This window comes from Asparagus officinalis, chromosome 4 (assembly GCF_001876935.1).
Source record: "Asparagus officinalis chromosome 4, Aspof.V1, whole genome shotgun sequence".
Classification (NCBI taxonomy): domain Eukaryota; kingdom Viridiplantae; phylum Streptophyta; class Magnoliopsida; order Asparagales; family Asparagaceae; genus Asparagus; species Asparagus officinalis.
Genome location: NC_033797.1, coordinates 132,729,937 through 132,741,831, shown reverse-complemented (window position 1 = coordinate 132,741,831; position 11,895 = coordinate 132,729,937). Strand labels below are relative to the sequence as shown.

The 11,895-nt window shown below is 35.3% G+C and overlaps 1 protein-coding gene across 1 annotated transcript; it reads left to right on the top strand.

The window, feature by feature from the left end:
* Positions 324-11,345, top strand: LOC109839065 (dol-P-Man:Man(7)GlcNAc(2)-PP-Dol alpha-1,6-mannosyltransferase-like). The gene is made up of 11 exons (XM_020407494.1): positions 324-382; positions 496-599; positions 2,505-2,576; positions 3,589-3,675; positions 3,763-3,830; positions 7,417-7,485; positions 7,566-7,651; positions 8,822-8,915; positions 9,142-9,207; positions 10,725-10,818; positions 11,027-11,345. Exons 1-11 carry the CDS (start codon positions 358-360, stop codon positions 11,105-11,107), a joined length of 846 nt encoding a protein of 281 aa, XP_020263083.1. The 5' UTR covers positions 324-357; the 3' UTR covers positions 11,108-11,345.

The following is an 11,895-nucleotide window of genomic DNA, read 5'->3' as shown; positions in this document are numbered from 1 at the left end:
GTTTGGTACTATAATTTTTTTAGTTTACCTCTATATGTTTTAAGATCTTACAGTTCCTCAACAATCAATAGTTTCAGCAAGACTTGGTGATGTTAATCGTGTTAGTTGACATCTTTCGTATAAGCAGTGGAAGGATTGCAGTATATCAGTTTCCTATAATCATTTATATTGACTCTGTTGGTTTCATTTGAATAATTATTTGTTCACTCCTTTCCTCTTTATTTCCGTTTAAAAGTTGCAGGATCCTTATGCTATTAAGGATGATTGATTGAAGTCAGAATACTTATGATTTTATTTTTAATTGTGTATTACTAACAGAGCAAATCAATTTCTCTATGGGAAGCTATAAAATGTTGCATGGTCACTGCCCTCCTATCCATTGGTTAGTGTACACTATTGTTCACACCATCTGCTTTCATAAAGTTGAAATTTCACTATAACTATAGTTCTAGTTCTAATTCCTAGTTGTTATTTACAATTCTATATCTTTTGCAGGTCTTACTGTATTGCTGGATACAATTATTTGGCAGGAACTAATATGGCCAGAACTGGAAGTATTTTGGTTTAACTCGGTTTTAAACAGGAGCTCAGAATGGGGTGTATCCTTATATTAGTAGTGTGTTACTTACTCTTTAGCGTATTGCACTGTCTCAGAGTATTCATTGATAGGAACGCTAGACAGATATAATATTCATGCACTTTTTATTCTCATTTTGTCTACTTGATGATTTGTCTTTATTTTCTTGCATCTCTGTGTTTACCGTGATTCTGTTAGTACCTGTCTTGTGGGGATCATGTGCATATCTAGTCTAAGCTACAGGGTTGCTTAAAGCCTCCCTTTTCATATGCACTTTGCATTGTCGTATGTACCACTCATTTTGTCTACTTGATGTTTTGTCTTTATTTTACTATAAGTTAATTCTGCATACCCTGAAACAGTATAAAAATAGTATGATTGATTTCTGTACATGTTTGAATATCAAACTTGTCAGTCTAATGTAGAAGTGCATGTCATCCATATTCTTGCTATGCACTTTATTCTCGTTCCATTTAACTCTGTGGAGTTTTACTTTTCTAAAGAAAGGAAAATCTTCAGCTCTTCCTTATGGCCTTTCTCGTGATTAAGGAGAAAGCCTTGACCATTTTTTGGTTGTTCTGAAAATTGACATGACTGCTTCATAGTCTTTTATCAGTACCACTGATATAGGCATATAGCATAGGGCGTTTGTGTATAAGCAGTCTTACATGATGATATAAGGCATATAGCTGTGAGGAGAACTTTAAGAAATATACCTGACCCTTGTCCAACTAATTTTAGAAAGCGGACATGAAGTGTAGGATATACATCTAAGAAGTGTACAATGAGTTTTTTCTAAATAAAACATGTTTTACATAATTGACACATCTGAATAAATGTATGCACATGTTCAAGAAGAGCCCAAGAAGTGTCAGTGTCCTGTACGGGTACGGTATGTGACAGGGCTTCATGATAGAAGTATGATAGAAGTACCCATGCAACATATCGGGTAGAATATCCGTTAAATTTATCAGCTTTTACATATACATCCATTATAAAGAATGAAGACCAACGAACTGGGTTGATCTTTCATATGGATAACCTATCATGAGTTTTTGGTAGACTTCTTGGGTAGTGAACTAAGGATACACCTTAGGAACACTTTAACCATGTGTGTGCGTGCGCCCGCCTGTGTGCATGTATGTACCATGTGCTTATTACATGCATGTTTGTATGTAGCAGCTGTTTGAAGAGTCAGCCAGTAAGTTGAACTTGCAAATACATGCTAGCTATTAATGATAAACGTTTGAAGGATTTGATAAAAAAAATAAAAGATGCAAGTATAACACAGAAAGAAAAGCAATGCCAAGAAGTATAGCCTTGAGCATGGTCAGTTGTTCACTATTGGCAAAGGTTGTAGGATGCGATTTATTATCATAGAGCATGGGAAACATGTGGATGGTTCATAAGCAAAAGCATTGACTCTATGCGAAAGTTTGTGCATATGCATAGTTGGCGGAAGCTCAGGGGCTATGCTGCACTTTCAGGTGACAGTAATGAGGTCAACTCAGACTGTTGTCATTAATATAGGGACTCAAGTGCTACTCTGTGATCCTTCCTGCAGTATCTTTGCTTGGATAAGTATTTATGAAGGTTTCCATAGCATTAAGGAATCTTGTAGCATCCCTTGAATGGGAAAGACCGTTTCCTTTGACTTACTGTGCATCAACTTTACTTTAAAATCGTCTAAATCTGTTTCACCTCACTGTTTCCTGCGAGCTTCAAGAAACAGTACTTGTTCTGATTTCTTTTCTCACTGATGTTCGGATGACTGATATGTATTTGTAGACAGTAGTTGGATGATTTTTTTTGCTTTTGTTCAATAATAATTTCTGAAATCCTCTATTAATTATCCACATTATTCCATTTATTCCCTGCACAAAAAACATATCTGTTTTTTTAGTTTTCTTTAATCATCTCCCTTTAGACACATCCATTCCACTGGTATTTTACCTCAGCACTTCCCCGTTCTTTGCTTGTTGCATATCCCCTCAGTCTGGTGAGTTCAAAATATTTACAGGTTAAGTCGAGCAGTTAGCTCTATAGTTTCTCCTTTTATGCATGACATATATTATTTCTGCTGCAGTTTGTTAAACGAAGTTTGCTTCTAATGTAAACCTATAATTTTGTGATAGCTTCCATCAGTGTATGCGTTTTCTTATTATGATAAACATTTATTTCTGCCTTTACTTTTAAGATATATAATAATTTCTAAGTTCTATATAGGTGTACAAGCAATTATGAAACAGTCTGAAATTAATATGGTACATGGAAACACAATTACGAGTTTGTTATACAACATGTTTCATGTGAGATTTCTTAAAGTTTACTGGCATTTGCAAACCGTTGCTTGCATAAATGGATAGACAAAAAAAATGACCAGATTTAACAAAAACACTGCCAAAAATTAGTATGATTATAGTTAATTTAATTTATTAATAATTTCATAAAAGACATTACAAAATTAAGCATATTGGATTCCGGAACAATTTACATACAGATTTAAAGATAAGAAAGAAACAATTTGCATGAGAGAAGGAATTGATGAAGCTCGTCCATTTGTGATTCATGCTGTAATTTTGATTAGATAAATTGGAGAATTACAACGTATGGAGGACTTCCTAAAGATATTAATTGTTAATTCCCAACATGGTAAAATGTCATGCAACTCATGCTAAATACTATAATAATGTTTATGAATCAATGGTATCTTCTATTTAAGTTGGAGGGAGGTAGATAGGGACTTTCTAATGATACTTATCGAGTTATCGTTTATGCCCTACACGTAAAATGTCTTGCAACTCATGTTAAATACTATAATAATGTTAATGCAACAATTGGATGTTCTATTTAGGTTTGCTTCTCATATATTATCTTCTTAATTTTTGTGCTTGTGTGCAAAATCTTGAGATAATGTAGGGTGATGGTAGGTCAGTAGAATTATTATGAGTAAGCACATATGTGCTTTGGTAGGCTAGAGACTGATTTATATTTTGTTATTACCCTTGCAGCTTGGAATGCTACTGGATCGGAGGATTTCGCATTACATTGTTCCAGTGTTGACATTTGTTTTACTTTACTCAAAACTTCCCCATAAGGTTCTCCATATGTTGCTGAGCTTCTGAAATAGGCATTTTATCTGGCAAACTTTACGTGTCTTATGGTCTTATCTTCTGATGTTACAGGAGCTTCGTTTTATAATTGGTTCTGTCCCCATTTTCAATGTGTCAGCAGCAGTCACAGCTAGCAGAATGTATGAATCTTAATCTGGTGTTTCTTCCCATATTTTATTTTAAATACCTAGAAGTTGGAGGTCCTCTCTTTTCGACCTAATGTTTGTTCTTTTTTTCTTTTCACTCAATTGCTTCGTTGACATTACTCTCAACCAATACTATATTTATGATATATGCTTTTTGTTAGTTATTGATTATCTATGAGTTTTAGTGGTGGCACACCCAGGCCTATCGCATGTATTCTTTGTATCTTTCGTCATCCAGGCAATATATGTAGTTAGAGGTTCTGGATAATTATGTTAACAAATTCATTGACTTATGAAACATTTTAAAAATTATTACCTAATGGTTTGTTACGTCTCTAGAAGGAAACATTAATACTTTATAATGACCATACTCGTTCTTGTGTTTTCATGCAACCATCTAAACATTTCATTGCAGTAAATTTTTTTTTGACTATTTGACCTAGTGACGTATACGCCATAGTTCACTGTAGTGCTTGTTGCTGTTTTTCATGTAGCTGTTCTTTTGCAATCCTGTCACAGCCAGAACAATTGGACCATACTTTACTGCTGGCCTTCTGCTGTCGTGCTTTACTTTTTTAAAATCACTGAGCCATGTCTAATTTTCATTTAAGTTCTAATGGTAGTTGCTACACTATGTAGTTCTGTTTATTCTAGTGGATATGAGATTCAAGTGATCGGTCAATAAATTCAAGATCTAGTTGATTTGTTAAATACCTTGAATTAATGAAAGTTGGTGCCTAGAGAATTGCACTTAAATGTAGCATAATTAGAGAAAGATAATATAAATGAAAAGGATAAGTTTTTGTCTGAACAATCTTATGGAAATACGTACGCAGATATAGAGGTTCAGAAAAGCTGTTCTTGTCACGTACACCTAGATGAGACTTCAGGCATAATCTATATTAACATCTGGCTAACTAGGCAAGCGTTTGGGTGACTGGGTGATTGAACTCTTTTGTATTCATACCAGGCATTGTTGTAAGATCTCATTGTAGCGTCTAAATGCAGGAAACAAAGATATGGTGAGGAGGGAAGAGATGGAACAAAAGAAAATTAATGATTGTTACTTATTTTATCATTAAATAATCAAAATTTAGTTTACTATCTTTTTTTCTTCGTTGCTTTTCACCTCAAAATCTTTTTCTGTTTTAATTGTTTTCTTGGGATGCTTCTTTAATTTCAAGAAATTTTAAATGTAATAGTGATGCAAGACAATCTTTTGTAGTTGATAGGATTACTAGAATCTTTTTTATTTCAATAACATTTGATGTAATCTCCATTTTTATGTAAGATTTCTTAGGATTTGATTTATGATTTTTAGGATCTCCCAGATTTATTTTTTAGATATTTTATATTTGTTTCCTTTTATTAGGATTTTATTTACTTTCTAGATTTATTTTTCTCTATAAGTAAAGTTGTAACCCTTTATGAGAAATAGACCATTGATTAATAAATTTATAAAAAAATTTAAGTTGTGAGAAGTCTCTCTTTGAGCATGCGAAGTGTTCTCTTGCATGTGAATTGTCTTTTTGGGTGTGAAGCCCTTAGGAATGAGGCCCCTAGGTGTGAAGCATAATATCTATCAAAACTCTCTCCCCTTTCAACTATCCTTCTCGATCGACCCCTCTAAAAAAATCTGCAACATTCAACTCAAGCCTAAATACCCCAAAACTGGATCATGAGTGAACAAAACTTCCTAGTATCACCGAAACTAAAACCCAAAAACTGGATCACGAGTGAACAGAATTTCCTAGTATCTCGGAGCCCTCTTTCGCTGCTCGCAACAGATGTCCGATGAGTTACCACAAGCATACTGTGTATCGCCAACACCGGATCTCCTCCAATCGGCCTCCGATGAATTACGACATTACACTGCCAAGCCGTCGACGATTCCTCTCCTCCGAGGAAGCTCCATCAAGGCCTGACAACAGTGTTCGAAGTTCAATTAGCGCTCCAACATATCCGGACACCGCTCAGAAGAGCTATCGAAGACTTAAAAACCTACCCGCTCCTCCTTTTAGATTTCAATCAGATGGGGTAACCGCCAAAGATCACAATATCAAGAGCTTTGTAGGTTCCAATCAGATCCGGATTGGTGTCGAAGGAAACACATTCAAGAATCTTCTACTTTCCGATTAGAGCCCCCGCCCCAGTGCACATCAACTGGCATCACGATGCGGACCAGTAGGGCTGAGCAAACTTCAGTTTAAACCTAGTAAACTTACCGAACTGCCTAATTTTTGGCAGTTTGGATTGGTTTTGTAATCAATTCGGTTCAGGTCGGGTTCAAAAAGTTTCAACCCGCATACACTGAACCGACTGACCACCATTAAGAAGTGCAACCAGTTACATACCCTTCACTCCCTGCAGGCCACCTAGTGTACCCATGTGTGGCTTGATCCAATTTCAAATTTAAAAAGCCAAATCAATGCTAGTTGTCATACATTTGAATGTTGTTAGAGAATGTGACAGATCCGATGATACTAGGAAATACTGTTCAACATGTGAACGGTAACAGGTTTACTGATCCCCGTGAACGATTATGGGTTCATTGTTCACTCATGAACAGTATCCGGTTTTTAGGGTTTCTTTGGGTATTTTGGCTTGAGTTGGATGTTGCAGATTCTTTTGGAGGGATTGGTTGAGAAGGATAGTTGAAAGGAGAGAGGGCTTCACGTCCAGTGGCCTCACATCTAAAGAGGCAATTCACATGTTAAAGAACACTTCACATGCTTAAGAGAGAATTCACACAACTGAAAAAAAAAATAATCAATTGTCTATTCCTCATACAGGATTACAACTTTATTTATAGAGAAAACTAAATTAGAAATCAAATCCTAATCAAATCATGATAAAAGGAAACAAAGATAAAATCTCTAACAAAATAAAATCTAGGAGATCCTAAAAATCACATATCGATTCCTAAGAAACCTTACCTAAAAATAGATTCTAGTAAATCCTAAACTTTTCTGATCAATGACCAAAGATCATCCTGCATCAAGTAGGCTCCACCCTACAGCCTGCTTTGGACTCACTTTGTGTTTTTGTTCCCTTTTACCCTTTTCTCCAGTGGACTAACCTCATTTTGTCTGTAATATTATTGTGGGTAACCTCTTTTGTCTGTAATATATACTTAATTTCTTATCATTGAGTTGAATACTAATCAGTCTTTATTGATACTAATCATCTGAGGCTTGTGGTTAAAAAGTCATTTGCTCATATCAAAATGTGGGTAGTCCTAAAATGTATTTTTTTGTGCATTGATGGTGAATGCAACAATTTGTTGAAACAAAGACCCATTTTAGCATAGGTCTTGTGGAGTTTGATGATATGATTACACAATATTTTAGCTATAATGGTCATCTTTTCAACTTTCTTTTGATTGAACCTGTCTATGATTGTTATATCTTAAAGGATGAGAAGTATTGATCTTCACAATGGATGTTTGCTAATTTTTCTCTACTCTAGTATACAAGACTGCTTGGCTTGAAATAACAAATTAATTGCAGTAACTCATGTTGCATATCACTCCATTAAGCATAATATATTTGACTTCTTTTCTTTTTTGCAACTCATCCAGATATAACAACAGAAAGAAGAAGATGTGGAGGTTGCTTTACATTGCCATGCTCGGATCTTTCTTAGTTAGGTGAATTTGAATCATAACTCAATAATGATTGCAAGCAATTGTTTGTTGCATATTGTGCTTATGGTGTGTGATTTTCATAGTCTAGGATGTTCCTTCATAATGTTTATGGCATCCTACAGCAATTATCCTGGAGCTTATGCTTTAAATTCTCTAAATCATTGTACAGGTAAATTGATTTGACTTCTTTTAATTTTCGACCATTTATTATGTAACAACAAATGAAGTATTATGTTCTACACTTCCTACTTTCTTCCATGCCTCAGAACTTTCTTTTAATGTGTTACTCATATTATAACCTATTGTATAAAGGTCAGTCAGGTAATCTATTAATCACATGCCGTTGGTGTGACTTGACTAGGATTACAGTTTGGTGGAATGATGGCACTATTCAGGGTAAATGGTTGCATATCTTCAATCAATCAGTGATACATGCTAATAAGATAACTATATGAAGATGGTTAGTGATCATACAATACATATTAGCAACACTTCCATTTGCTCAGCATAATCCAAATATTATGCTTTATTGTCACATGGCCCTGCTGCGCCTACAGTAGTTCTTTGCTGCTTTTAGCTCTCCTATCCATGCATCTCTTCTGGACAAGCCCATGCATTCTTGCTACCCCACTCTATCCAAGTAGCAGTTTAGGAAGGTAGTGTTACCTCCCTTGCCCCATGCTCTAACCCCGTGCCTTGCGTTATCTGGTTATGGAGCTTGCAATTAAGCATGTGGACGGGATTCTTCATTTCTTTTCCTAGTTCCTACCAGACGGATTTGAAGATGTCAATTCTTATTTTATTGTTAAGAGATTTCTTTTTCAGTCATGTAATTTGTGTCACTTCTGTTAGATTAGGCCAAACCTTGAATGTGAATAATTGTTGATTCAGTTTATACTTGACATGTCAGAATAGGTTCTTGATGTCCTGCCTTTGTTAATTGGTGTCATCTGGACCATTAACTCTTTTGTAGAGTTTAAGTCAACCTCAAATAATTATCTAATGTCATTATTTATTTATGATGAACAATCTTATTTTGGCATATGATTCTTCTATAAAATTCCTAACTTTTCCAGCGTAAATCCTAAAATATTTTCTGTATATGAATGTTGGATATTGTGTTTTACTTCCATGATGTCCTCACTCCAAACAGGACATGGAGTGCACCGTTTTTCTGATACTTGAAAAGCCACACATTTTGTAATGTTTTTATCAACATTCAAATGAGGATTAACTTCAATGAGCAAAGCTATTGATATTTCACTTTGTTTCTTTCTTCTGTAGTTTTTTATATTATTATTTTTGGCAAAATCTTGGGTCACTCTCTCTATGCCTGCAGGTGCCTCTAAAAGCATGATAGGCAAATTGGTTCATATTGACTCCTATGCAGCAATGAATGGAATCTCCCGATTCTTAGAAACTGATAAATTTAGGTGTGTTGCTTTCTTTTATTTTATGGACAATTTTTTCTCATGTTAGAGGAAAAAAATTGGGTCTTTTGAGTTCTTTGCAGTATTTATCTTAATACGAGCTTCTTTGCGCAAGACGTCTATATTTTGTAATATTTCTAGCTTGTCGTTGCTTCTTTCTTTTAGTAATCGTTCATGAGACACAGATGATTGTCTTTGTAATAATTTTTTTGTTTGTGTGCAAGTAAAGATACTCTAAAGAAGAAGGAATTTCCTTGGAAGAATACCGTCAAAGAAATTTCACTTTCTTGCTCAAGTGAGTACATAACCGTACCTGATTGTTTACTATCTTATTATCGAGTACAACGAATTCCAATTCATGTGCTGAAATTTTTGCTGATATATGGCATAGATGCTTCAAAAAGTGACCCAGATAGCCATCTTTTATATTCATATGCCAAAATATCTGTCTTAAGACATGTACAGACCATATAACATCTTGTATATTCATTATGTTGGTATATGCCGATGTATCTTAATTTGAATGCCTTTTCCTTGATGAACAATTAAGAAGTTGGTTTCCAATCTTAAATTGCACATGGTGTTCTTCATAGTCGTTTGTAGTTGAACAGATGGATTATTACTTTGGCGTATGGCTTCATGTGCCCCATAGGAACAGCTCAACATTATCTTCATTAGGCTGACCCGCCAAAAGACTCCCTAATTGTTTATATACAAAGGTTTTAAATATCAAATATCGGGGAAATATCGGATGGCAAAATTCATATCAGATCGCGGTTATCGGGGAAATATCGGGGATATGTGGTAAATATCGGAATGCCATAACGGATGTTTGCATATTTAGTATAATGCCTAATATGTAAATCATCATACTTTATGCAATCTAAGCATACAAAATATAAATAACATGTTTAGGATCACTAATCAACCTTGTAAAACAAATATAAGTACAAATCAACATTGCAACATTCGTCTGACGTTTTTGAGGTCAAAATGCCATTTGTATAATCGGGAAGTCGTGATATCTCACTTGAAAAATTGCTAAATGCGGTATATTGTTTTGCAACAAGCCATAGAAAAGGATATATCGGCCAACACCTTGGCTAATATATTGGCCATATCAAGAATATATAGCCCAGAATAGCCAAAAAGTGATAAAGGATATTTAGGGACCATACAGGTTGCGGCAAGCCCTATAAAATTACATATCGAGCGATATATCCGGCCATGTCGGGGATATTTAAAACAATGTTTATATATGAACCCCTAGTAATACGCACAGTATATGGTTACTGCTTATATCTTTAGGAACCATTAATCAAAATTTTCCTATGTTATTTTCAAAATGCTTTGATGACTTATGGATCTTGTTTCTTTGCTATTCAGTTAGACATTTTATTCCCTTTCTCCCTATGCATATGAATGTTTTGGGGGCCAATTTCGTAGTTGCTATTAATTAATTTTGTATTTTATCACATATATTGAACTTGTCTACTAGTTCACTAGCCAATTTCATAGTCGCCATTTAGTTGTTTTGAACATCACAAACATTAAACTTGTCTAGTCGTTTAAGAGAGAAAAAATGATTCCCACACAAAAGGAAATTCTTCATACATGTAAACAAATTACTGGGTAGGAAGTAGGTGAATGGGAATCAATGGCTCATACGTTACAGGAAATTCCTTAACATCTAAATTTGTTAAGTAGGTGTGCGTGGTCGAGCCCTTCATATTCCTGTCTATGAATAAATTATCTTAAATTCATTTGTTATCAATTACTATATATAGCCTTTTTTATTTGTATCGTTTATAGTGAGCATCCCGACATTGATGGATTCAAGTGCTTATTCGCGGTAGATGGTTTCTCAAGAGCTCGTTTTCAAATTGGATTTCCACCTATCACACTGGTAAGATGTGCATCTTTTTTGACACTTATCTGAGGAACGCTTACAAAAATAAAGTGGTGTTAAGACATTGGCTTGAAAGTTTGGCAGCTGATGTCACTTATGTCAGATACCAAACATTAGTGAAATGATACTATGCAAGTTTCTTTCTCCATATGATTTATTCTTAGTTGTGTTAGTCAAATGAGTACTAATGACCTCCATGGCACAGGTGGCGGAGCCCAGAGTATTTGTCCATGGAAATATGAGAGATCAGGATTTAGCCCTTTTAAGTTGGCCGGGTTGTCCATGATTGCACATGGAATTATTGAAGATGATGAAGAAATGGATCAGATTTCACTGGTTGTTAAATTAAACTGTGAATTCTGAGCTAGCAGTGAATTGGGAGAATTGTAGAGATAATTTAGATTGATAAATTAACTGTTCAGTTTTGTAGTTTCAATTGTACATTTTTATCACAATGATGTAGTTGAAAGCAAAGCAAATATCCATGTTTTAACAGGAATAAAGTTGTGGGAAAAGAGAGTTAATGTTGCTGAAGAACTCAAGGTGGTAAAAAAAAAAAACATTGTAAGGGATCTAGAAGAACTCACCCCTAAAATTGTAGAGAACCTAAATCCTTATAAGCTCACATCAAGTCATCCATATAATCGATGTGGGGATAAATGGATCCTAATATATTACCACACTTCCGATATTGGTGCCCACGCAGGCTGGCTGTGTCCTAATCTTTTCCTCGTCGGACATTGCAATCCGAACATCACTCATAGACTTTGCACTAAACTAGTGTTGGGCGAGCACTGTATTACCAGTGTCACCATCCCTGCTGCTCGATTGTTTGATTGCATTCGGAAGGTGGGGTCGGCTTTGATACCACGTATAAGGGACCAATAAGAATTCATGCCTAAAAGTTAACTTGTAGAGGAAAAGAATCCGAATCTCTTATAAATTCACATCAACTCACCCATGTAACCGATGTGAGACTAAATGTAGACCTGTCCATCCAGCCAGGCTCGGCCAAGAAATCCGGGCCCGGGCCGGGCAAAACCGGAGCCCGGACCCGGACCCGGGTACCCCGGG